We start from the raw sequence: 27553 nt of genomic DNA, 5'->3' as shown, positions 1-27553 counted from the left end.
CTTATATCGCAAAAAATAAAAAACGCAGAGGTAATTAAATACCACCAAAAGAAAGCTCTATCTGTGGGGAAAAAAAGGATATCAATTTTGTTTGGGTACAGCATTGCATGACTGTGCAAATACCAGTTAAAGTCACGCAGTGTCAAATTGCAAAAAATAGCCTGGTAATTAAGGGGGTAAAACCTTACGGTCCTTAAGTGGTTAATAACCACTTTTAACTAACAGCTCTCCGTTCCCTCACACTAAACACTCAAACAAGAGCATTTCACAGCCTGAACAATTATTTCTAAAATGTGGAAATTCCCTGAAACTCCATCACTGTATACATGGGCTACTATCCTAAATGACATTATGACATTATGCGTAGGGAGAACCTGCTGGCAGGTGACAGTGCCCATAGGAATTCCTTTTGGAAAGCATAGAATATTCTATTCCTCATAAATAAAGGGAGAGGTTTGGGGCTTTCAATGAGGTGGAGACCAGAGCGCTAGGAGACATGGGTAATAAAAACATTTTATTACTGTAACCAACAATTGGCAAAGTACAACATATAAAATAGCAATTCATGTATAGACATGCATATTACAAACATTTGGGTCAGTATGATGTATGTGCAGGTATACGTAATATGCATAAAGGGTATGGGGACTATGGCACTTCATATTGGCCACACAGTCCAAAGTTGCAACATTGTTGCCGTACTGTAAACAGTCTGCAGGGTGCAACATGGTAATGAATGTTGAATCATAAACTTGCTCATCGTTGCTCATTATGAAATACTAACCTTAGAAGGAAGCTCTGCAGTGCCTCCAGCTCCCCGCTGAGACGGTCGTCCTTCTTCCTGTTTCGCGTCACCTGGCCATCTGATTGGCCAGAGGCCCGATGGCATCACACCCGCACATGCGCACGGGAGCCACTGTTCATGGCACAGGGCTCTGAAGGAACGGCAGGGGTAGCCGTTCCTTCAGGGTGCATGCCCTGATGACGTCATTGGCTGCATGCAATGCAAATATCTCCTAAATGGTGCATGTTTAGGAGATATTTACAGTACCTATAGGTTAGCCTTGTTATAGGCTTGCCTATAGGCAAAAGTCATTAAGGGGGTTTACAGAACAACCCCTTTAAAACATTACCAATAAAAAAAAAAAAAAATGAAAAATCACATTTTTTCATCGTTTTAGGCCAATTTGTATTCTGCTACATATTTTTGGTAAAAAAAAAAAATCCCAATAAGCGTTTTTTGATTGGTTTGCGCAAAAGTTATCACGTCTACAAACTAGGGGAAAGATTTGCATTTTTATTTTTTAATTTTATTTTACTAATAATGGCGGTGATCAGCGATTTTTAGTGGAACTGCGACATTGTGGCGGACAAATTGGACACCTAACTGACATTTTTGACACTTTTGGGGGGACCAGTGACATTACTACAGCAATCAGTGCTAAAATATGCACTGTTACTGTACTAATGATATTGGTACGAAAGAGGTTAACACCAGGGGCGATCAAAGGGTTAAATGTATGCCTAAGAGGTGTTTTCCAACTGTGGGGGGGGGTGGGCTTATGGAATCAACACAGGGACTTGTGATCCTAAATAGGAGGAACACAGGAGCCCTGTGTTGATTGCTGACAGAACAGCGGTCTGCCGTGTTTATAACGGCAGACCGACATTCTGTCTCCACGAGGAGGGTTCGCGGGTGCTCGGCGGACATGGTGGCCACCAGCCCCGCAGATCAGCTTCCCCACTGGTGAATGAGTGCGTGCATCCCCACGATCACTCTCGCGAAGCAACGTACGGGTACAGGGTTTCATGTGAACCTGCCACCGTATATCTGCGGCGGCTGGTTGGCAAGTGGTTAATAGAATCTGTGGGTTGAGTTATGCATGAGCCAGTTGATTAGCTCTAAGTGTGATTAGGAATGGATTTGCCATAAGGCACTTGTGGTCCTTTAAAGCCTAACTGAAGTCACAGAACAAAATGCAGCCAGACAGACCTTGTAATAACATGCTTGTGAGATATCATTTGGACCCTTTTATAAACTTAATGCCAAATGTTCATAAAATCCAGCATTACACATGTATGGTAGTAATAAACTCATCAGAAAGTACACATCCTTTTGACATAATTAGCTAAGTTACTAACATATTTTACTACTTTTACATTCTATGTAAAATTAGAAAAAGACATGCAGACATATTGCGGGCAGATGAGAATCAATGACACAGTACAGTATCTTGTGGACAAGTTAAGATGCACCCAATATGGAAGAGATCAGCATAGATCCTCTACACAAGTTTATGAGACAGATGAAATTGTCGAGGGCGTATCTTCAGCCAAAGTTATCATGATATGGGCAGCATGTGTTATTATACATCTCAACAAAACTTTATAAACCTTTACAGCAACTCTATCACATTTGAAGCAAGATCCCATTGTTGCAGGGCAGCCTAAAACATATCAATTGCTTCTACTTTTTAAATCTATTTGGAGAATTTTGTCTCAACTTTGTTTCAGCTGGAATGCAGTCAATCAGCTTTTACATTTTTATTTTGTAAGCTGTGTGGGAAAAAAATGATAGATAGAAAATGATTGTTTGCTATGGGAAACGCACCAGTTGAGACAGAATTTTTTTCCAGACACACTTTATTAAAGGATAAGTTCACCTTTATAAAAAAGAAAAATAAATGCACAATTTTTTGCAAGTAAAAAGTTTAGCAAATATTCATTTTTGTGTCAACAACACCATGGTAGTTCATTAAGAATTACAAGCCGACAGAAAGGGTGTTGGTACTTGTAGTTTTCTCATTCACAGAGCTCTGTGAATGGATGACACACGGATCCATGCCTTCCCCTAGTAAAAACCACTCCAACAGTGCACTAAAACACTAGCTAGGCACACAGTTAACACTTTGATCGCCCCTGATATTTAATCCCTTCCCAGCCAGTGTATATATATTTTTAGCACTGATCACTGTATTAGTGCCACTGGTCCCCAAAAAGTGTCAAAAGTGTAAATTAGTGTCAGACTGTCCACCGCAATATCGCAGTCCCGCTATAAGTCACTGATCGCAGCCATGACTGGTAAAAAATAAAAAATATCCCCTAGTTTGCAGACGCTATAACATTTGCGCAAACCATAGAAACATAGAAACATAGAATGTGTCGGCAGATAAGAACCATTTGGCCCATCTAGTCTGCCCAATATATCTGAATCCTATGAATAGTCCCTGGCCCTATCTTATATGAAGGATAGCCTTATGCCTATCCCATGCATGCTTAAACTCCTTCACTGTATTTGCAGCTACCACTTCTGCAGGAAGGTTATTCCATGCATCCACTACTCTCTCAGTAAAGTAATACTTCCTCATATTACTTTTAAACCTTTGCCCCTCTAATTTAAAACTGTGTCCTCTTGTGGTAGTTTTTCTTCTTATAAATATGCTCTCCTCCTTTACCGAGTTGATTCCCTTTATGTATTTAAAAGTTTCTATCATATTCCCTCTGTCTCTTCTTTCTTCCAAGCTATACATGTTAATGTCCTTTATCCTTTCCTGGTAAGTTTTTTCCTGTAATCCATGTACTAGTTTAGTAGCTCTTCTCTGAACTCTCTCTAGAGTATCTATATCCTTCTGGAGATATGGCCTCCAGTACTGCGCACAATACTCCAAGTGAGGTCTCACCAGTGTTCTGTACAGCGGCATAAGCACTTCTCTCTTTCTACTGCTTATACCTCTCCCTATACATCCAAGCATTCTGCTGGCATTTCGTGCTGCTCTATTACATTGTCTTCCCACCTTTAAGTCTTCTGAAATAATTATTCCTAAATCCCTTTCCTCAGATACTGAGGTCAGGACTGTGTCAAATATTCTATATTCTGCCCTTGGGTTTTTACGCCCCAGGTGCATTATCTTGCACTTATCCACATTAAATTTCAGTTGCCAGAGTTCTGACCATTCTTCTAGTTTTCCTAAATCCTTTTCCATTTGGCGTTTCCCTCCAGGAACATCAACCCTGTTACATATCTTTGTGTCATCAGCAAAAAGACAAACCTTACCATCGAGGCCTTTTGCAATATCACTTATGAAGATATTAAACAAAATTGGTCCCAGTACAGATCCCTGAGGTACCCCACTGGTAACATGACCTTGTTCTGAATGTTCTCCATTGACTACAACCATCTGTTGTCTGTCACTCAGCCACTGCCTAATCCACTCAACAATATGGGAGTCCATGCTCAATGACTGCAGTTTATTGATAAGTCTTCTATGTGGGACAGTGTCAAAAGCCTTACTAAAATCTAGATATGCAATGTCTACTGCACCTCCACCGTCTATTATTTTAGTCACCCAGTCAAAAAAATCTATAAGATTTGTTTGACATGATCTCCCTGAAGTAAACCCATGTTGTTTTTCATCTTGCAATCCATGGGATTTAAGATGTTCCACAATCCTATCCTTTAATAGGGTTTCCATTAATTTGCCTACTATTGATGTCAGACTCACTGGTCTATAGTTGCTCGATTCCTCCCTACTACCTTTCTTGTGAATGGGCACGACATTTGCCAATTTCCAATCTTCCGGGACGACTCCTGTTACTAATGATTGGTTAAATAGATCTGTTAATGGGTTTGCCAGCTCACCACTAAGCTCTTTTAATAATCTTGGGTGTATCTCATCAGGACCCTGTGACTTATTTGTCTTCACTTTAGACAGCAATCTTAGAACGTCTTCCTCTGTAAAGACACATGCATCAAATGATTCATTAGTCATCCTTTCAAGTGGAGGTCCTTCTCCTTCTTTTTCTTCTGTAAAAACTGAACAGAAGTATTCATTAAGGCAGTCGGCTAGCCCTTTATTCTCTTCTACATACCTTCCGTCCTTTGTTTTTAATTTAGTTATTCCTTGTTTTAATTTCCTTTTTTCATTTATATATCTGAAGAATGTCTTATCCCCCTTTTTCATAGACTGAGCTAGTTTTTCTTCTGCCTGCGCTTTAGAAGTTCTTATAACTTGCTTGGCCTCTTTCTGCCTAATCTTGTAGATTTCCTTATCTTCATTGCTCTGGGTTTTTTTATAATTACAAAATGCTAGCTTTTTATTTCTAATGATTTGGGCCACTCCTGCTGAGTACCACAGTGGTCTCTTCCTTTTTTTGCTCTTACTGACAAGTCTAATGCAATTTTCTGTTGCCTTCAATAATGCACCTTTTAAGTAGTCCCATTTCTTCTGGACTCCATGTAATCCGTTCCAGTCTGATAAGGACTCATTTATGACCAATCAATATACGCTTATTGGGATTGTTTTACCAAAAATTTGTAGTAAATTACATATTGGCCTAAATTTAAGAAAAATATTAGATTTTTTCAATTTTTTTATTGGATATGTTTTATAGCAGAAAGCAAAAAATGTTGTTGTTGTTTTTTTTTTTTTTAAATCGTCAGTTTTTTTTTGTTTATAGCGCAAAAAAAATAAAAACTGCACAGGTGATCAAATACCCCCAGAAGAAAACTTGATTTGTGGAAAAAATATGACATAAATTTTATTTGAGTACAATGTCGCACAACTGCGCAATTGTCAGTTAAATTAACGCAGTGCCCTATCACAAAAATGTCCTGGTCCTGAAGGGGGGTAAACCTTTCTGAGTGGTTAGGTTGTCAACATTTTTTACAGAAACCTCACAGAAGCTGTAATAGAATAATGAGCTCTCAACATTTTAATGATCTTGGGCACTGCAAATATTAAATGTGGCGATTTTGTACTGCATAAATCTGCACAGGTTTGATCAAGAAGGAAAAAGCCTACTACCGGGTTTCCCCAAAAGTAAGACCTACCTGAAAGTAAGACCTAGTGTTATTTTTGAGGAGGGCTGCAATATAAGCCCTACCCTGAAAATAAGCCCTAGTTTAGTGTATGAAAAATCCTAGGATGCACTTTATTAGTGTTTTAAATAATGTCCAATGTGTGTTTTTGTAATATAATACTGTGAAATACCTTCCCTGCATCGCCGCTCCACTCTCAGCTGATTCTGTCTTTCTCCTCTCATACCGTAGCTGTCAGAGGGGGATATCAGCCCCTCCCCTCTGCAGTTTACACAGAAGCTCCGGTGTTCGATTAGAATTGTGGGAAATACCTTCGATACATTGGCTCTTCCGTGACCCCCAGCTGTCAGCGGGGGAGAAGAGGGCGGCAGATCAGCTGAGCCCGGAGCAGCGATGTAGAAGGTATTTCACACTATTGTAATCTAATCTACCCTGCGCTTCTGTGTAAACTGCAGAGGGGAGGGGCTGAGATCCCCCTCTGACAGCCACGGTATGAGAGGAGAGGATGAGAGACAGTATGAGAGACGGTATGAGAGACAGGAGAGAGTGGGAGACACAGCAGTGATGTAATGAAGGTATTTTACACTATTGTATTACAAAAACACACACTGGACATATATAAAACACTAATAAAGTGCATCCTAGGATTTTATATACACTACGGTAAACTAGGTTCACACTGGATTCTTGGCACGCAGGGAGGGAAGAGAGCGACAGAACATTATAAGACCTACCCCGAAAATAAGCCCTACTGTGTCTTTTGGTGCCAAAATTAATATAAGACCCGGGCTTATTTTTGGGGAAACACGGTATATAATACTAGGGTCTTTAAAGTGTATCTGTCATTAAACTTTAAGAATGCATTTCCACACTGTATTCTGATTCTGTCTAGCCCACTCCTATAAATCTGAACGATCTTGAAGATTATAAACTTTGTGAAGATCCCTACACATTTACTTGAACTCTGTGACACATATTCACTAAATCCTGTGGGGAGGCACTACTGTGTCACACATTTCACAGAGCCTGCCTTGAAACCCAGCCTGAACTACAAAGGTGCTGAGAGGTTCCATTACAGGAAGCAGAGTCAGTACAGAAATCATTGCTTGCAGGTAGCAAGGTACCATGGGGTATGTAGTCCTCAGGATGTTGTCCTCAGAAACAGCAGAGGAGAAGCCGTAAGGCATGCAGGGAATCTAGGAAGTTGTGGAAAGAGATGACCAGCAGACAGGAAAAACTCACAACATGAAATTAGGTTTTTCAAGAAAGTCTATACTGAATTGTCAATAATAAATAGTTTTTATATTGTTATTACAATGCTGTTGTTGTAGAATGAAAGTGTATTCTGCGACTAAAGATTTCCTTTAAATGATCCTGACAGACTAAAGGAGGCAGAAGATTTTTTTTTCTGATTGCAGATGTTCACCTTTTAAAGTTAAAAGTGTAGACATAGCAAAATGTGTGGACCACTTTACAGCCCCCATAATAATCATAGCATATTTTAGGTATGTCATTACACAAGAGCATGGGCCTGAACTGTAGTGTTTAAATTGGGAATTGGATGTTAAGGAATGTATAGCAAAACTTTCCACCAACTGATCTCAAACAAATGGATCAGAAATGCAAACTCATGTATTTTGGGTTTGACTTGTTTCTTAGTCTGAAGCCCTCATACATTAGTCTTTAGATTCAGTGGAGTACTAAGGGGGTATGGAATTAGGAAGCTGTTTTTTCTTGTACTGATATCAATAGCACTGCGACCTGTTTCTGCCAGCCTCACAGCAGCCATTCAGAACCAGGAGAGGCTCCACCTCGGCTCCTGTCACATGACACAGCCAAAGAGAGGACTATACTCCCTCTGTACTGAGGTGTAGGGTGGGGGTTCTGTACTGAGGGGGAGGACTGTACTAAGGACCTGCCTGTACCTGCCCTTAATCTATCCATTCTTATATTTGCTCCTGCTAAGGAGCCTATGGAAATTTTAGAGTTAGGACTGCAATATAAACAGAGGTCCCTTGATGTGGGCACTGTGGCTTTTTCATATATTTGCTAATGCGTGCAAACAAAACCCTCTGTTTTTAACGTAAACAATTAAACAGGGTCAATTTGGTTGACCCTGGTCGGTAAGTGTGCTGGGAAATCTTTTGTTTGTTTGTGATGTGTATTGCCCTTCCATGTGCACCTTACTAAAAAGGGCAGTTATAGGTTGAGTTGGTTGCCATTGTCTGTACAGTTGGTTGAATTGGGTGCAGGAATACGCTGGATGCCTTTGCTGCCATTGTGCTCTTGCTGGGCATCATGTGCACCCCTGTTCCTTTAACCACCTCCCACCCGGGCCATTGTAAATATACGGCCGGGTGGGAGTCTCCTCCTTCTGATCGGACGTTCCGGAACGTCCTTCAGAAGGAGAGAGATCGCGCTGCCGCGGGCAGCCGCAGCGGCGCGATCTCGATGTGCCTGTGTCCCTCGGACACAGAGCAACATCATTCGTCAGGAGGGCCCTGTGATTGGCCCTCCTGATCACATGACGGCTGTGTCCAATCACAGCCGTCATGTAATGTAAATAGAGCCGTTGTAGCGGCTTCGATCTCTTCTCCTCCTGACAGATCCTGTCAGTGAGGAGAAGAGGGATGATCTGTGCTGCAGCGGGGGTGATCAGTGAGTATTTCTAATTACTCACTGATCACAGGGGGGGTCTGTGCTGGTAATCAGAACATTGATTACCAGTGCAGCCCTGGGGGGGGGGAGGGGTGCCACTAGAGCCACCAGGGATGCCCGCCCATGACCACCAGGGATGTCCACCATGGCCACCAGGGATGGCAAACAGGGCTCAGAGAGCCCCCCAGTGCCCTCCCTATCAGTGCTACCCACCAATGCCATCTATCAGTGCTGCCCACCAGTGCCGTTATTGCCATCTATCAGTGCCGCCCACCAGTGCCCATTATTGCCCACCAGTGCTGCCTATCAGTGCTCATCAGTGCCCCCCATCAGTGCCGATCAGTGCCGCCCATCAGTGCCGATCAGTGCCGATCATTGCCACCCAACAGTGCCACCTATCAGTGCCCATCAGTGCCCATCAGTGCCGCCAATCAGTGCCCATCAGTGCTGCCTATCAGTGCCCATCAGTGCTGCCTATCAGTGCCCACCAATGCTGCATATCAGTGCTATCTATCAGTGCCACATATCAGTGCCCATCAGTGCTGCATATCAGTGCTACCTATCAGTGCCCATCAGTGCTGCATATCAGTGCCACCCCATCAGTGCCACCCCATCAGTGTCTCCTCATCAGTGCCTGTCAGTGCGGCATCATCAGTGCTCATCAGTGCAGGAAAAACATATCTATTTACAAAAATTTTTAACCTAAACAAAAAAACTTTTTTTTTTTTTAAACTTTTCGGTCTTTTTTTATTTGTGCACCAAAAAAGAAAAAACCTGACGGTCATCAAATACCACCAAAAGAAAGCTCTATTTGTGGGGACAAAATGACACAAATTTGGTTTAGGTACAATGTTGCATGACCGCGCAATTGTCATTCAAATTGCAACAGCGCTAAAAGCTGAAAATTGGTCTGGGAAGGAAGGGGGTTTAAGTGCCCAGTATTGAGGTAGTTAAGGAAGGGTGGGCTCCCTCCAGGCACACAGTACCTGACCTTAATCTATCTTAATCTATCTTATATGTGCTCTTACTATGGAGACTCTATGGACACACACAGCCCTGCTCTGGAAGGCGCCAACCTAGATTCCTGCTCAGCACACAGCTTTCCAAGGGGGCACTCGCAGAGAGCACAATCAGAGGACTCCAGAAGAGGAGGGAGGAGACTGTTCTGTGCAGTAAACACACACACATACATAGCAGGTAAGTACAATTATCTTTTTTTTTTTTTTTATTTAGTTAAAAAAAAAAAAAAAAAAACATAAGGATCACTTTATCAGTCTTCTTGGCACTGCAGCTCACCATCTACCCTGCACCTGTCTTCTAGTATCTCTGAGACTTTGGCTTTGATTTACTAAAGTGTGAAACAAAGCAAAGTGCAGGTATATTAAGCAGGTAGAAGTGTACCTGGGTTCACCTCAAGTATCCACTCATGAAATGGTGAATTTATAATTTTATTTAATTCTCTTGCACAATTGGACATTGGAAGAACATAGGTTCTTTGTACTTCACTTCTTTGCACTTCTATATGCAGACCTTAGTAAATCAGTTTAATTGACTGCAAGTAAGTATTTGAAAAGAAAGGTAAAATTTAAGACACTAATAAAAATAATAGCTACAGGGAACATTGGCGCTAGATTGACAGGGGTGCCTTGGCCAAGGAGAGTTTACTTGTCAGGAAAACCCCAAGTGTTTTACATGCAGGCCTCTATTTAACTATACCATATTTATGACTGTTATATGCCATCTTGATCATTAAAATTAATAATGTGAAAAAAAAATATTTTGTAGACTGTATCCTAATATACTGTACTGTATGTGTTGGAAGTTAGGCAAATCAGTGTTATTTTACACTGTGCTGAAAGTGACAGAATTATGTGTGGTTTTTCAAGACAAAGTTCCATTTGTATCTGTAACACAGCGTTATGCGACTGAATGACCGGTGGAAATCCCTGCTGACGCAGACTAGACATCTGACACTCACAGATCCAAGAGTAGCTATTTAACATTATCGACATATGACTGCAATGACTAATGTGGTCTGTCTCAGTATTTTTTGCAATTGCAATAGTCACTGCTTAGTATTATGAATTATGAATGCGCCCAAGAACATATTTCTGTATCTTCTGTCACTAACTAAATAAAATATGCCCGCAAGTGGATTAATATGTGCATTATGTATTTTATATATGTATCAACTAGTTTGTATATCTACAATTTGCCGGATAGGAACTACAACCAACGCGATATCCTATATTAGGAAACCCATACCGGAGCACTATTATTGGTCTATATGGACTAACCTCAAAGGAAGGTTGTCTGCAGAGAAACTATTGTAAGAAAACATGGTGGTAAAGTTTGCCTTTAGTCCATCTGCTGTTTCGCTATCCAAAATATACCAATGTGAGTGGCTTCTATGTTAAGATTTTGTACTTCAGGAGAGCTCCCACCTACTGCTGGTGATACTAACCTGTAGGATTATTTCTTTTTATGCAGGGTCCAGTTTTAGGTGTATGTTAAAAGCTCCAAAAATACTCACCTCCAACTAGGATCATATCTCCACTGTGCCATCTAGCTAGGTTTTTCCATTGCACTTCCTCCTCACAGCGCTGATTCAAGGTGGGGTCCATATGAGGCAGAAACAATGACTGGCTTCCTCTGTGTGAGTAGCCAATGAGTGTCTCTACTTCATGCCATTTGGAAATCACATGAACATACACAGCAATAAAAGTAAGAATGGAAGAATTTAGTGGCAGTGCCTCAATAAGGTCTCAAGCACTTTTGAACTCAAAAACACTGCTTTTATAGGCATTTGAGCTTTTTTTCCTCTGCCTCTAAACGCTACTCCATGTTAGTCTATGTGACCATGCACAATTTAGGCATTTGCAGGAGTATAGAGGCAGGGGCATTTATGGCGCTTTTCCACTGCATAGAACCGTACCGGCTCGGCACGCTTTTGTGCTTTTCCACTGCGGTACCGCATGGTATAGGGTCGGAACGGTTCGGTATGGTACGGTATAGGTTTGCTTTTCCACTGCATGGAACCGAACGGTACGGTACGGTACGGCTCTGAAAAAACAGTACCTACTCGATTGTGGTTCCAACAGGTACCAAACTGGTACCATATCCCACAATCCTTTGCATGCAGTCACTACTAGCCACTGATTGGTCAGAGAATCACACCCACCCCGTTGTTATCCCACCCACTTAACTTTAGTACTACTTTAGTGGAAAAGCAAACCTATACCGTACCGTACCGAACCGTTCCGACACTATACCATGCGGTACCGCAGTGGAAAAGCAAACCGGGCCAAGCAGGGCCGAGTAGAGCCGAGCCGGTACTAGCCGGTACTTGCAGTGGAAAAGTGCCATTAGAGGCAGAAAAATAGTTTTGTTCAGGAGAGGAGCTTTTGAGCATAAAACAAATGCCCAGTAGCATTTAGGCACATTTAGGGCTTGAGCATTTTTTAATTTCAATTGCCAAAATGAATACATTTTCTGGCCAATGAAACAAACAGCCAAGAGCTTGACGTACCTAAGCATAGCAAACCGCATTTACAAAAGTGAATTTGTTGCTCAGAAATGTATTTCTCAAAAAATAAGGCCTCCCACTAAGGAAGGCTGTTCTTACTTACCTCTTCAGCAGATACTGACTTGGATTGCAACCTTGCTGAAGAGCTATAGCCCCCAAGGGAAATCTTCATACCAGACACCTCTGGGTGTATCAGAAGCCTGCAGACCCCCCAGCATGTGGTTCCATTCACCAGCCCTATGTCACAACAGGGCACTGTACTGTAGGGACATAGTAGCCAGCAGGAGTAGTGCACAGCAGTAGACTGGCATCTGACACACCTAAAAGTGTGTTGGATGAAGAAACTTTGATGGTGGAGAACTTGGCTTAATGCACTGTAACATTAGTATTATTACAACATACTTATCAGTGTTTCCTGCAAATACTGTGCAGATATAGACTCCATTTGCACCAGAGATTGTCTGAACTGAAAAAAACGCCCCTTTTTGAGGGGGGAACGGTGACCTAGGCATAAAAGGTATGTCCAAAGTAGAGCAACTGTGGCATGGGCAAGCATGGACCCTCTTCAGAGCTTTGTCAAATCACCCATTTGAGGATCTATCACCAGTTCACTGGCATCCTTCTGCTTAATGGAAATTGATTCCTTATCATTTTATTAAAGGCATTATAAACCTTCCTTTATGCACATTGTGTTTTTTCACCTACATAAAATGTGCACTGATCATGTAGTTTCATTGTGTCTTCTTTTGGTTTGTACACACAGCCTATAGTAGAGGAAATCTTATCGTTCAAACATGAGTCATGTGGCATGTTACTGTGTGACCTCTGTCTGTAGTCTGAGAACTGACACTTCCTGTGAAGAAACTATATATCCCACAATCCTGGCTCGTTCAGTCTAGTGTTGGTGCAAGTGAAATTATTAAATAAAAATAAAACAGGCACAAGCAGGCAGAGCAATGAAGGGAAGTGATGTGTTTTCATCACATTAACACTCCCACATTTGTGATTTAACACAGAGGAAATGGTGAGTCATAGACTGGATGCTGTGTGACCCAAAAGTTGCCTTTCCTTTTAGTGAATAGGGACAAGCTAGGTGAATGAATACATGCACATTACCATGACACTACAAACTGCAGCTACAACATGTGAGCCATCATTACAAGGTAAGACAAACAAACAAATGTCACTAATACCTAGTTATAACAACAAAAACATTTAAAAGTGTGCAATGCCTTTAAAGATTACTAAACAATTAGGAAGATATAAAGTTACAGAAAAGAAGATGATACTTGTTAAGTGTATATCCAGGTTGGTGGTAGATATTTCAAAGTAAAAATTTAGTTTGTTGGTAAAGCTGACTGGCTACATGCACATTATATCAGAACAACAGAAACATGCAGAGAGCAGGCAGTCAACAACCTCCTCTAGATGTACAGAAGGTTATATTCCACAGAATCAATATGTCAAACAAGCCGAAATTAATTGAGCAAGTGAGGTTCTGCCAGTGTATAAAAATCTATATTTTTTTTTAATTTGAAGCCCAGATTTTATTTGCACCAAGGAAGTTTTGCATGTAGAATTTGCAGTAGTAACAAACAGAACTGTGAAGATATATAACCAGTTTTGGTACTTTATCCTAAAGTGGAACTACAGGCAAATGCTTTTCCCCATTTTGGATTGAGTAAGGGAGGGTTATAACCCCTGACAGTTTTTTTACCATCTGTGTCCAGCTGGAGAGATTCACCTTCCCTCCCTATCCCATAGACAAAAGAGGAAGTGAGAAAAAAATCCCTCCAAACTCCCCCCCCCCCCGCCAGGTCACAAGAACTAATGTTCCCATTGGAAGATATCCCCTCTTTTACATTTCTGGGGACAACCCAACATTTGGGATTTTCTTTTACTTTCACTTTCAATGATAATCATAAACAGGACAAATATAGAGGGTGAATTATCCTAACAGGGGCATAGACAGCGATAAAAACCCAATAGGTGCTCTAATCCCTCTCCACGCTATCCAAAACTACCCAAAAACAGTTTTGCCTTTAGTTATACTTTGAGTCTTCCATTTGCTTGAGGGCGTTATTTTTGCACATCTTTAAAGAAACATTTGCATGACTGCTAAATGTTGTATTGTTGAATCATAAATTCTGATTGGTTGCTATGCAGTGAGATAAAAAGAAAGTATTTCTTTGTCATGTATTAAATGTTTATTTGTAAAGTAATAACTGTATACATATTGGAAAAATTAAATAGAAAACATTAAAAAACATATAAAATTTAATTTTAATAAAAGGCAAAACTTTTTTTATGTAGAGTGGAGAGAGATTAGAACGCCTATCAAGTCTTTATTTCTGTCTTTGTCTCCATTAAGGAAACGTACTTTCTCAATTTTGCTTGGTAAACATTAATGCTGAAAGTAAAGAAAATCCCAATTTCTGAGTGGTTACCAGATTAGGAATAAAAGGGAAATCTTTCAATGGGAACACTATTTCTGGTAATAACCATGGTGAGTACCAGGGATTTCCTTTAACTTCCTATTGTGGCTTTGGGACAAAAAGTGATGGGAATTCTCTCCAATGGCACACAGATAAAAAAATATTATAGGTGAGTATCAGTTTTTTTTTTTGCTTTACCAAAAAAAAAAAAAAAAAAAAAAAAACATAGCTTTACATCTTACATTTAAATCCCAATGGGTTTATTTACTGAAGCTAGAGAGGGAAAAATTAGTCACACTTCTGCAGAGAAACCAATCAGCTTCCAGGTTTTTTTGCTAAAGCTTAATTAAGGTTAGAAGCTGATTGGATTCTCTGCAGAGTTGTGACCAATGTTACCCTCTCTAGCCTTAGTAAATAAACCCCTAAATGTCACTATTAAGAAACAGAGTTGTATAAAGTACTCAAAACCCATACTTGAGTAAAAGTACAAGTGCTCGATCAAAAAGTGACTTGAGTAGAAGTGGAAGTGCTCGATCAAAAAGTGACTTGAGTAGAAGTACTAAAGTATTCAACATTTTTTTGTACTTAAGTATTGCAAGTAGTTTTTTTTTTTTAATTTGCTACTCAAGTACTGAAAGTAAAAGTACCAGTAGTTTTGAAAAAAAAATTGCTACTCAAGTACTGAAAGTAAAAGTACAAGTACTGTGTTATGTAGTTATTAAAGAAAGAAGTCAAAAGTTTGAACATCATATTGTTTTTTATTATTTCAAATGCAGCTTTTATTTATACATACAGTAGCATTTATTTTAGTATGATACCAGAAAAACTATCAGCGCAAACCAAAATATAACACAAAACTAATGTGTGTGAATATAGTGTGGAAAAATATATCCTCAAGTGTGTAAATGCTAATCCGGCAGCAAACACCAATCGTGTTCACAAATCACAAACCATACAAATAATACAAAAATGTGCTGCGCCAGAAATCACACAAATAAAACAGTGATAATATGTTTATTTTAGTATGCGCTGATAATACACATGTTTTGAGCTTCATGAAACCTGCCATCTACTGTTCTGGCAGTGGTAATTTTTATAATAGTAACGAGTAACTATGCAGCACAAAAAAAAATATCAGAGTAGAAGTACAGTAGGGAAGTAGTTCTACTTAGTTACTATACATCTCTGTTAAGAAATAATTTTTAACATAAAAGGTAAGAAAAAAAACTAGCTGAGTGAATTTGTAGATAATTAGGATGCACCAAGGTTGCCTAATCCACCAACATTATCTTGTACCTAATTACCTAATAGTTATACTGTGGTGTTGATATATAGGTAAATAGACTTTTCTGTTTTCAAGGGAAGTTTCGCTTTGCAAGGGGATTTTCCCCAGAGCTTAGTAAATGAAGTGAAGCACTGCTGACTTCTATCAGCCAATCATGTGCAAGAAAAAAATGCATTTTTTTCCTGTGCAAAGTGATCAGCTTATTTGACTTCAATAAATCCACCCCAGTGTTTTCTTCAAAATCATAGGACAGCACACCATAGGGAATCAACCAGATATTTTGAACTGAACCTATATATTCATTGCAGCTCCATTTTAAATAATGTTTCTTACTAAATATGCTAGCCAACAGTTCTGCAACACCATCAGAATGACCACTGACCAGTACTGCACAAAGTGCTCTCTCCATATATGGATAACTTAAGTTGCAAATTAATATGAATGCAGTAATACTCTCTTAGGAAATGCTAGCTCATACAATGCTCTTCAGACAATATATCAAACAGTACAAGCTATTGAAGTCAGGCTAAAGACATCAATTTGCAATTTTATTTTATTTAAAAGAAATACAGAGTGAGAAATAAAGCAGACAATGTAAAGATATTTCCCGGGAATTGTATCCTTCCAAACATTTTACTTTTACACACATAAAATTCAATAGTTGACTACTTGACAATTCTGCCTCCAGAATCAACACTGTAAAATGTGTTTGTTTTAGGCTGACTTCAGCAAGACTAAAAAACGCAAGGCGAAGTTTACTGAAAACGGTTCCTCTTTAACTGTGACATATTTCTTGTTTCTTTTTGTGTGCTCAATATTTAATGCCACCTACCTTTCACTGCCAGTACGGAATTCAAAGAAGGGACTATATTCTGATGTTATTGACATTAAAAGTACATTTTAGAAAACTGCTGACGTGCTTTCCATTTTAATCAATAAATATGCTGTTTCGGAAGACTCAGAACAAACATGTATCATGTCAAGTGGTAACAGCGAGTCAAGTTTAACTTATGTGTCTCACAAATAAATATCTTTCTCTTTCGGTTCTAGTTGTTTTTTTTATGTGTATACTATGCCGCCAGAAATACAGAGAGTAAAGGATTAAAGCTGTATTTATTGTATGATTTTTTTTTTTTTCAAATGCTGTCATTATGTACAATATATTCTTTAATGCATTTATATTTTACATTAAATAATCATATATTCTGTGCACTATTTTCTAATGTACTGTTTGTAAAGGTTATTTGTATTTCCTATAAAAAAAAAAACATATTTTCTGACAGGGGTCACATAAAGTAGTTGTTTCTCCATATAAAAATTCACAATCTGACACAACCATTTAAAGCTTACACGGAAACAACCTGCACTGGCATAAAACTTTATTATCTCCACTTACAAACAATAGGATTAATAGAAGATACATTCTAGAGAAGTGTTTCCCAACCTATTTTCAGTCAAGGCACCCTTTTAAAATTATGGACAATCTCAAAACACCCTAAAATGTAAAAAATGAAACTAATAGTTTTACATAATGCAGCAACATCCACACACATAGGACACCCAACGTTAGAGGTAATTTATTCCTACAAAGCAAATATACCTTTGCACACTGACTAGTATTCCACTGTTTTTCTTCTCCCTCAGCTTCTTTTCCTCACTGAAGGCACCCTAGTTGAAAAAGGTTGTTCTAGAGCAACTAGGGATGCCCTTAAGCTGGGGGTTCTCTAACAAATACTAACTTCAAGTTGGACATTAAGGAAATGGAAGGGGCCAAGTGCTGTCTTTCAAGTTACTGTTAGTAATTGCATATAAGAGTGACCTGGACACAAAGAAACACCACCTCAGTGCTAAAGGGATGTAAGACAACATTGAATACAATGGACATTCCCAGAACATGGCTCCAATGGCTCCACACTAGCTCAGCGCCCGGGTAAACTTCAAGCTATGCTGCCCTCTTCAAATTGGGAAAAATCTTAAATCCTGCATAAAAAAACAACAAGAAGGGTGCACCAGTCCCATGCATTACCTTAAGCACTATTTATGAATAATAAGAATATAATTATTCTCACAAAAGTTATAAGGCCATAGCTCTGAGGAAGACGTCATATCCCTTGAAACACGTTAGCTCTTGCATCTGTTGTAGAGTACCATCCAGGTCCCCTTTTTGAACATCCAGGTTTTAGACTTATCCAGGGACTATGGTTTAAGTCGTATTAGATGCTTCCGGCCATATGATGTTTATGAATATAACTTTATTCTTTTTATCAATAAAAGGTGCTTAAGGTAATATATGAGGCTGGTGCACCCTTCATGTTGCTTTGTCTTCAACAAAAATTACATGCAAGCATCTAAATATACCTACTTGCAGGTGGAAGTTTACAAAATTTGATGTCACTACTAACATTTAAAGATTTTGTCTTGTAGGTAGAAGAAAAAAGTTGGTACAGATTTGGTGTCCCAGTACCACCTTCTTCTTGGCTGTATGGATGTTCATTATCTAAACTGAGAAAGCAAATAAGTATTTATTTTTTGAAAGAGAAAAATAAATAAAAACTGAAAATGACCTTCAGAGCTGCGTGCCGGCTCCTTGACGTAAAGTGAACTCCTGCGCGCATGCATGGGAGTAACGTCATCGCGGCTCAGGCCACTCCCAGAGCCGGAGCCGCCGAACCCGGAAGAGACGAAGAGGGAAGATGTCAGCTGCCTCAACGGTGTCCGGGCGACTGTGTTGGGGCTTCGTTCTAAGTTATTTCATAATGAGCTAGTATACGATGCATACTAGCTCATTATGCCTTTATCCTGCAGGGTTTGTTTTTTTGTTTTTTTTGAGGATACAACTGCTTTAAGTACATAAGTGTAGCTATTTAACCTATTATTTTCTACTTTTATTTTATGGGGAGCTTTTCTTAATTGGGAGTTGCCAGTTTTCCATGAACATCTGTGGGTCTCAAGCAGTACAGACAGAGATTTAAAGAGGACTACGCAGCCTGGAAAAGTTTTGTCGTACACTGGAAATAGCCTAATCAGTAGATTGCACATATGTGCTCCTCTAAAAGACCCACTCATTACAGGAATGTTAGAAAATAATGTTTTGGAAGGAGCCAGGAGCTGAGCTGGCACACTGAACCAAAGTGTCTAGTTATTATTGTTTTCACCCAAGATAAAGGCTGGGTTCAAACTTTCCCCGGCTCTCAATCGAGCTGGTTCACACAGATCCAGGACGGCCATGATCTGCACTGGAAAACAGTCCTGTTTGTCTTTGGCTCTGTTTCAGGTCTGAATTCAGGCAACAATTCGGACCTGATTCACACCTGAAATGGAGAACAGGGACGCACCGGACCCCCTGATGTGAGCCGTTGCTGCACCTAGTGTGAACCCAGCCTCATACAACTTTTACCCAATATTTGTTAATTTTTCTGATTGAATCTTAGGTAAAAAAAGGTGGATTTTGGGTGAAAGTTGTGTAACTCTCAGGTGAAAATACTGAATGATAGACCCCAACATAATCTATGTGCACGTGTCATGTGTGAAATCTCAGAGAAATTTGATTGACAGCACTACTTGTAAATTAGCAGCCTGTCTTACATCCACATATGATATAAGAATGACTTCTTTTAAAAGGTTAATAGCACTTACACGCTTGATTGTCAATGCGTTTGATTACAAATTGACAGAACACCAGCTATGGATAGTGTAATGTGTAGTCCACTTACCATAGTGCTGTATTTACAGATCTTTGCTCAAGCTGCTCTCTATTATTTTTATTTGCTAAGACAATATGCTTCTCCGTGGATGCCTTCCACTGCAAAAAATGTTAAAAGCAAATAAACATATCTTATTTCATCAAGTGAATGCTTAAGAAGGCAAACAAGGAGTTATACTGGTGAGTGCTTTGGTTTTATTGCAAGCCCTCTACAACTTGTTAAGCGGCGCTTATGCTTTATGCTCATAATAAAGAAAACATTTAGGTGGTAATGTTAGCAGTGCATTGTACATAAAAAAGCACAATGGCGTAAAGGACAAGCCAGACAATAATGGTTGTGGGACAGCTGTATAAATGATAAATGCAACATATATTTGGTGTGATTTTTAAGGAGGAAAATGCTTTTTGTTTTTTATCTCCACAGCTTTACTTCCTAATGGCTCAGCTGAGGTTAGGGCTCTTATTTTTTTCACCCTCTTCTAACCTCATGGAACAGCAGCGTTCCTTTATGTAATGCATGCTGCAAAGTATCTTTCCACCAACTTTCTCAGAAATAAAATGGGTAGACTTTTTTAAAACAACGCACAAAGACAAAGTATAATGTTAGGCAATAGCACTCAATATCTGAATGCATTCACAACTGATGTTTTGTACATTTTCCCTGTTATTAGTAAAGATATAATCAAAAAAAAAAATATATATATATATATATATATATATATATATATATGGACTAATTAAAAGCACACTTTACTTTTAAGATAAAACTTTCTTCATTTACAAAATAAAAAAATGCAAGCAGTTAAAATGTAAAATACATCAATGACCCATTGATACCATATTTTACTACACCGGAATGTAAACACCTTCATGCATTCAAATTGAATAGACTGCAATGCACCTTCAAGTACAAAAATGTAGAGTTTGGTGAGGTTTTTTTGCAGTGTGACACATCACAATGCATATGGTGTTTTGCAGCAAAAAGTGCTTTGCTGAAGTATATTGAAACAAATTCAAAATAAATGGTACTGCAATACACCAATGAATGTACAGTGCTTTACGGTGCTTTGTTGTAAGCTGTGCATGTTTGTTACAACCTGCTTAAAGCACAGATATTATTGTGCGGCCCTTTTGAAATATTAGGGATGTTCTTGGGGCCCTTTATATTTACTAAGTTGACGAATGACGACCACAGGACTAACCTTAATTACAGTTGCTGGATCTTTAAAGTGTATGTAAATTCTAGCAATGAACTTCTCTCTTTGCTCTCATTGGCAGTGGCGGCTGGTGATTTTTGGGGGGTAGCCAACCCCTCTAGGTTCTTACCTGCCCATCCTGGGCTGTCATGGCTCCCGATACCCCACGGATTCCATGTTCTATCTTCAGCCTCCTGATTGGCCGGGACGTGAAAGCGGAAGTGACTAAATGGCAAATTCTGATTCGCTATAGTCAAAAGTGGGAGGTCCCGAGCGCAGTGCACACTGTTAAAAAAGCCAATTAGAGCCTCAGTCTCTAATCACAAGCTTGTTTAACATTGACGGACCTAATAGACTTCTATTAGTCCGGCGCCCCCCCCCCCCCCGCAGTGCACTTGCACACACATAGAACGATTTATTTTTAAATAAATTATATTTTTAACTAACATTTTTTAACTTTAAGGTGGTAAAAAATGTTAGTCATATTATCATTTATTTAAAAATAAATATTGTTTTGGTCAAAACTTTGGGGGGGGGGTTGGCGCTCCCATGCCCTTTATAGATCGGCCTCCCCTGCTTATTGGTCTGTTAAATATACAATTGAAAGCAATTTGATATATCTGTTTTATAAGTGCAAAACAATATTTCTCAATCATGTTTGTGAGCTGATAATATCCTATGCTCTCTGCCTCTGTTAACTGTTGTTAGCACAAAATATGATAAAAGAAAGTGCGCTATAACAAAACATAACATGTGTATAATGGCCTAAATATATATAAAGTGCCCCATGCAACAATAGCACTTTCCTTGTGCCTGTGAAACAACACTGTATAACTTTAAATAACAGGCGTTGTGATCAACCTGTGTTCCAGCTTTATATGAGACTATTCTTAACATTTGCACTATGAATATAACCAGTCAATATTTCTTCCCCTAGTGTGTACATTCTTCAATGCCACTGTGATTCAGTGGTATAGTGCTTACTCACCAGATGCCTCTGACCTATTTTATTGAATAAGCAGATCAATGTGTACATAAAAAGGATCTCCACTTCTCTTCTAGCTAGGGCTGTCTTTTCTCATGAGCACCCATGGGCACTGAACAGAGGCCCCAAATGCATGGGGGGGGCTGCAGTTCCTCCCTCCTTGGGTAATCAGTATGGGAGGCTGGGATAAATTACTGAACCAATCTTTTGGTGACTCACCTGCCGGCTTCCAGTTGCTGCAGGTTGAGCCACAAAAACTATCAGTTCCAGTAATATCCCCCACCCACCCCACTTATCACTATTGGATTTCCCTTGCTGTCTGAACCCCCATAAACCAAAGAGAAGCTGAATTTAACTTAGTATCAGCCTCTTAAAATAATTTTAACAGGAACGTCCAGACTGGAATAAGTATGCAGATCCCTACTTACAGAGTTTTTCATTTTGCTGTTGACTTGGCTCGCAATCTCCACTCTAATTCATCCTATAGGTGTTCTATCAGGTTGAAGTCAGGCCTCTGTGCAGGCCAGACAAGTTACTCCATCCCAAAATCTTTTATTCATGTCTTTATGGACCTTGCTTTGTTCACTGGTGCACAGTCATGTTGGAACAGGAAGGGGCCATCCCCAAATTGTTGGGAGCATGAAAATTGTCCAATTGTCTTGGTATGCTGACGCCTTAAGAGTTCCCTTCACTGGAATTAAAGGGCCAAGCACAACCCCTGAAAAACAATTCCACACCATAATCCCCCCTCCACCAAATGATTTGAACTAGTGCACAAAGCAAGGTCCATAAAGACATGGATGAGCAAGCTTGGAGTGGAGGAACTTGACTGGGGAGGAACTCTGGCCTGCACATAATGTCCTACATAATGACACAGGGGGAATAATAACATTTACTCTAGGTATGTAAAGGAATGTTTTTTTTTAACTTAAAGAGAACTTTATATGCTAAAATATTGTCTGCTTTAGTCTACATTCCCTTATTAACCATAGAAAGAAATGTAGTGCTTTATAACATATTGAGCCTCTAACAGTAAAAAATTACTTTAAAAAACTCCTATTCCTTTATACATTCAGGAACAAAATAGTAATTTCCTGCAATGCAGTTTTACTTAGTTTTACTTAGTATCTGCCCCTCTTCCTTTTTGACATGCCACAACCTGCTAAGATTTTAATTTAGAACCAACTTAGGCTTCATGGATACTGGCCTACTATTACCGTGGTTGCAGGAAAACGCGTCAAATTCACAGCCGGCTGTCAAAACTTTCCTATCCTGAACACGATTATTCTACGTTCAGGAGAAGGAGGTTGAAGCTCACCAACCTGTGGCAGCTCCTAAACTCTGCTAAAAGCCTATGTGTACATTGACACATTGGATTTTATGGACTTAAGTTTAGGAGCTTTGGCAAAAAAACGCCAAAAACTCCTAAAAAAGTTTAGGAGCTGCCATTGAACGCTACTGTACATGAAGCCACATACACGCTACTCTTTCTTTTTCTCAGTCATTAGCTTAGAGTGTCGATCGGGAGCCAGTCAGCAGACCTTTTTTGGTCTTGACCCTTCAACAGAAGCTGGCCGAATGACCGGCTTCTGTCAGACTGGCTGCCATACACATGGGCCAAATGTTGGCCAGTTTCTATTGAACTGGCTAATGGTGCTCGACAGTCGACCGTCTGAACTAGACTTTAGAGTGGTACTAAGGTTTAGAGGTAATATGCACAATCCCATGATGAATGGCCCCACAACATAATCAACAAACATGCAACAGATTGTACAGGACAATCTTATATTGCTAAGTTAAATTTAAAAAAGTGTATGCTCAGGACTTCCCGGTAATAAGCAGCCTAGACAAACTTCTGCCTACAGATGTATCTTGGGGGTTGATTTCATTAAACATTATAATTATACCCCTAATGTGTCCAGCCCTTTTTCTCTGCTTCACAGCAAACAATCTCCGATAAAACTCAGAACGTTCAGTTTGTGATCATCTTCTACTTCTTAAGTAAAACTATATATCTATATCTGTATATACACACATACATAATTTGTCTGGCAAATAAACTTCACAAAAGCTAGAGGTAAACAAGACAAAATTCCCTCGCATCACAGATCTCCTTATTTCAATTAGAAAAACACAGCTTTATGGCATACTTAATGTTACTATATTAGCAGTTTTACAGTTCAGGCTACCGCTTAACAAGTATCAAAAATTATGGCCAGAGAATGGTTAGTATATCACACACAGTGCGTTTAACTAACCATAAGGCTAAGTTGTAAAGGTCTTTTTTATAAGCTCTTTATATTGAAAAAGAAACTTTAGTATGGTACTGGAAAATCTTTTAACATATGCTACAATACAAAGAACCGTACAAAAAATCTTTCAACATATGCAGAGTACAGTCTGTGTATGAAATAAGAAATTACCTTTTTGTAAAATTTGCTATATATTTAAGAACCTTTTTAGGAACCTAGAAAATGAAAAGCAAACTTATTACAGTTCATACATGATTATAAGTGGCTTCGTGGGCTGAAATTTGTTTTATAGAGTAATTTATGTTATGTATAAGGAGAAAGTATCAATTTTAGTGTAAGTTGAACATTTTTGTAAAGTATGCATACAGCCATCAGATACATTGCGAAAATGTATCAAAAAAAAAAAAACAGACCCACTACGCACAAAGCATCTTATAAATCCTCACAGATGCATCACTTGACATCCTCATGACGTGTATAGAGCAACATACTTCTGTGGGCCAGAAATGTTCTTTTAGAAAACTGGGACATTTTGTGATCATGTGATCCTTTATTAGGGTCACATGACTTCAATCATAAGATATATATTTGTTCTAAAACATACAGTATAACATGCATATTAATATTTTTATTATAATTGTAGTTATTGTTTTAATCATCATTCTTACTATACATAATAACCAGCACTGTTTGTATGCAGAAGCCTGATGATGGGCTTGCCCTTACCACCTTAACATCTTAAGGCTACATTTTTAGAAAACTATATGTCAAAGGCTACGATTTTTAGAAATCTTCATATACAGTATATAATATACTATATGTATATATATATATATATATATATATATATATATATATATATATGCACTGTATATAGCAGAACAACTTGGGTGAATGTTTATTCAGAAATAATAACTCAGGCTATATAAAAAACAATTACCGGTATGTTTTTTTTTTTAATAAGAAGGGAAGGATGGCTATAATGATAATAATAACAGCCAAGAGAGAATTTTACCAAATAAAAACAAAAACTCTTGCGCAGACCTATGTGAAAGAAACCATACAATATGAAGAACGAGTGTTGCTGCTGAGATCTATAAGTGTTCCACTCGTTCTGAATGTTACAAAATCACAACCTTAAATGACCTAGCGCTACACTATATATTATAGGAATAATCCAAAAACAAAAAATACATCAGATTTTAATATAATCCTCTTATGCTTCTAATATTCAATCAATAGATATATACAATTATAACAAACAGGTCCCTGTGATGTGCTCTTCTTATAAATTCATTTGAAAGTGCCTGATCAATTGATAAAATATAAAAAGGAAAATCCACATGTTGTGCTTCACTTTTAATCCACTTGAAAGTGCGTAAACCCTATGTGCTGAACACACCATATGTGACCTTTACCACCACCATTAGCCGCTCACCTCCCACTTTGCCCTATGGGTAATGGGTCATATGCACCCTTTAAGGATAATCTATTGATGCAGTTGGATCTCTCAAGAATCTCCTACAAATTTGTTCTCACCATATACAGCATTCAAAATTACCACAGATGGAAACTCAGAAGTAAAACATTCAGAGTAATAAAACTCTAGATAAACGTCACTCACATTTTAGCGTGCACTGCAAGCTGGTGCACTACAGACCAACAGCATGTATGTAATGAATCAATCCACTATGTGGGGCATCATCCTTGTAGGCTGCAGCTTGTGAGTAAATTGCTCAATACTGTCCCCTTAAGGCTAGGAGCTTCTGCATGGTATATACTGATACCTCCTAAAACTTGCTTCCATCCACCCAAAACCGACGTCCTATGGCTCTGGCTCTGCATTTACACGTTACACTATGGGCGTGGTTTCTTCAGAGGAAAATTAACAGTTTTTTGGAGGTTTTTTTCTTTTTTGAAGATTCCAATAATATACAGTATAGTGTAGCGCTTGATCGTTTTTGGTTGTGATTTTGTAACAAGAGAGACCTTTATTTACTTGTATAAATTTAAACATAATCTACAGTTCTGCTACAGATATTTTTCCTCCAGCAACTCAATTCAGGGTGTAAGCTCTCACCCGTACAAATCATAACCAAGTAAAGAAAGGAAGTCACACTCTGAAAGATTTAAACATGTCAAATAAGAGCTTTGGTGGATTGCCTATGTCCTGTGCTAGAGATTTGTTTAATACAGACATAGGGATTGATTTACTAAAATTGGAGTGTGCAAAATCTGGTGTAGCTCTGCATAGAAACCAATCAACTTTCAGGTTTCAATGTCAAAGCTTAATTAAACAAGCTGAAGTTAGAAGCTGATTGGCTACCATGCACACCTGCACCAGATTTTGCACTCTCCAGTTTTAGTAAACCAACCCCATATAGTGATTCCCAGTGCAGCTTGCTTCACTTTAGCTCCGGAGGTGGGTTTGTAGTTTGTGCACAAGCATGGGTGCACCTCAGCTTAAAATGGCCTACAGGTCAGCTGTGGCAATATCTAAGTAAAGAAAGTTGAACGTGCTGACATGCTGTGCGTGAGGACAATAGCTTGTACTGGAGTGGGAATGTGTGTCCTAGGGAACAAGGTTGTGTTTCAAAAAATTAACAGTAGGGCAGTGTTGCCACCCTAGAACATAAAGTTTCAAAGAGGACAGCATGCTTTCTTTTTAAGGAGATAATCTAAGAAGGTCCCGTTAAAAAGTAAGAAAGGGTGGAAGAAAAATATAAATAATACAAATGTCACTGTAAAAATATAAACACATCCTGTCATTTTAACTTTTATAATAAACATGGTATACTTACCTGATCTGTGTAATGGTATTGAACAGAGCAGCCCCAATCTTCCTTTTCTAGGGTCCCCTGCCAGCACTCCTGGCTCCACCTCTTCAGTGAGTGCCCCCATAGAAAGCTGCTTTCTATGGGAGCATTCATGCAGGCTCGCTTGTCACCGAATTTGTTTGACAGCAGTGGGAGCCAATGGGAGAAAGCAGAGAGAGCCGCTGCTCTCGGGCACAGGTAAGTATAAGGGGGGTGGGGGGGGGTTGTCCTCTAGCACAGAACGTTTTTTACCTTAATGCATAGAAATTGTTAAAGGAGATGTAAAGTCTCATGGTTTTTAACTTTATAGCATTCTATCCATTTAGATGTAAAACCTTTTCTGCTTCAGCTGCCCCCAGAGCCTCCCCTTTTTTTTACCTGAACCTGATCGTTCCAGCGATGAGCATGAGCCCAGTGACTCCAGCCACTGTCTCGGGTCCTCAGTGGATAGATTTATAGCAGCAGGAGCCATTGGCTCCCTCTGCTATCAATCAAATCCAGTGACACATGAGCTGGGGGCTGGGCCAAGGCCTGCTGTCAGTGTCAATGGACGCAACAGCAGGACTCATGAGCACATCTGCACAGGTGCCCCCATGAAAAGCAGTTCTCCGTGGGGCACCCGATGAAGAGAAGGAGCCAGGAGCAAGGCCAGGGCACCCCAGAAAAGGAGGATCAGGGCTGCTCTGTGCAAATCCCTGGAACAGAGCAGGTAAATATAACATGTTTGTTATTTAAAAAAAATAAAAACCTTTACAATCACTTTAAGGTAAAAGAAAATGTAGCCTTTACGACCATTTTAAGCTAGATATTGACCTGGGCTGCATTCTGGCCTGGCTGACTGGCTTGCTGGGGTGAGTTCTGGCCTGGCTGGTTGGGATG

General features: G+C 39.3%; 1 protein-coding gene across 4 annotated transcripts in view; it reads right to left on the bottom strand.

The window, feature by feature from the left end:
* Positions 1 to 27553, bottom strand: part of BNC2 (basonuclin zinc finger protein 2) — an 806895-nt gene that overhangs the window by 762207 nt on the left and 17135 nt on the right. Inside the window, exon 2 of one of the 4 annotated variants that reach the window (XM_082242957.1) lies at positions 19436 to 19524. The exons of the other annotated variants lie outside the window; for them this stretch is intronic. Coding sequence (XP_082099083.1) covers positions 19436 to 19438 — 3 coding nt within the window. The 5' untranslated portion in view covers positions 19439 to 19524. The remainder of the gene's footprint in view (positions 1 to 19435; positions 19525 to 27553) is intronic. 4 annotated transcript variants of the gene reach the window in all.

The sequence above is a fragment of the Pelophylax lessonae genome, assembly GCF_965119305.1.
Source record: "Pelophylax lessonae genome assembly, chromosome: 1".
NCBI classification, from domain to species: domain Eukaryota; kingdom Metazoa; phylum Chordata; class Amphibia; order Anura; family Ranidae; genus Pelophylax; species Pelophylax lessonae.
Note: the sequence above shows the minus strand (reverse complement) of the source record. Positions and strands in the feature narration are given on the sequence as shown.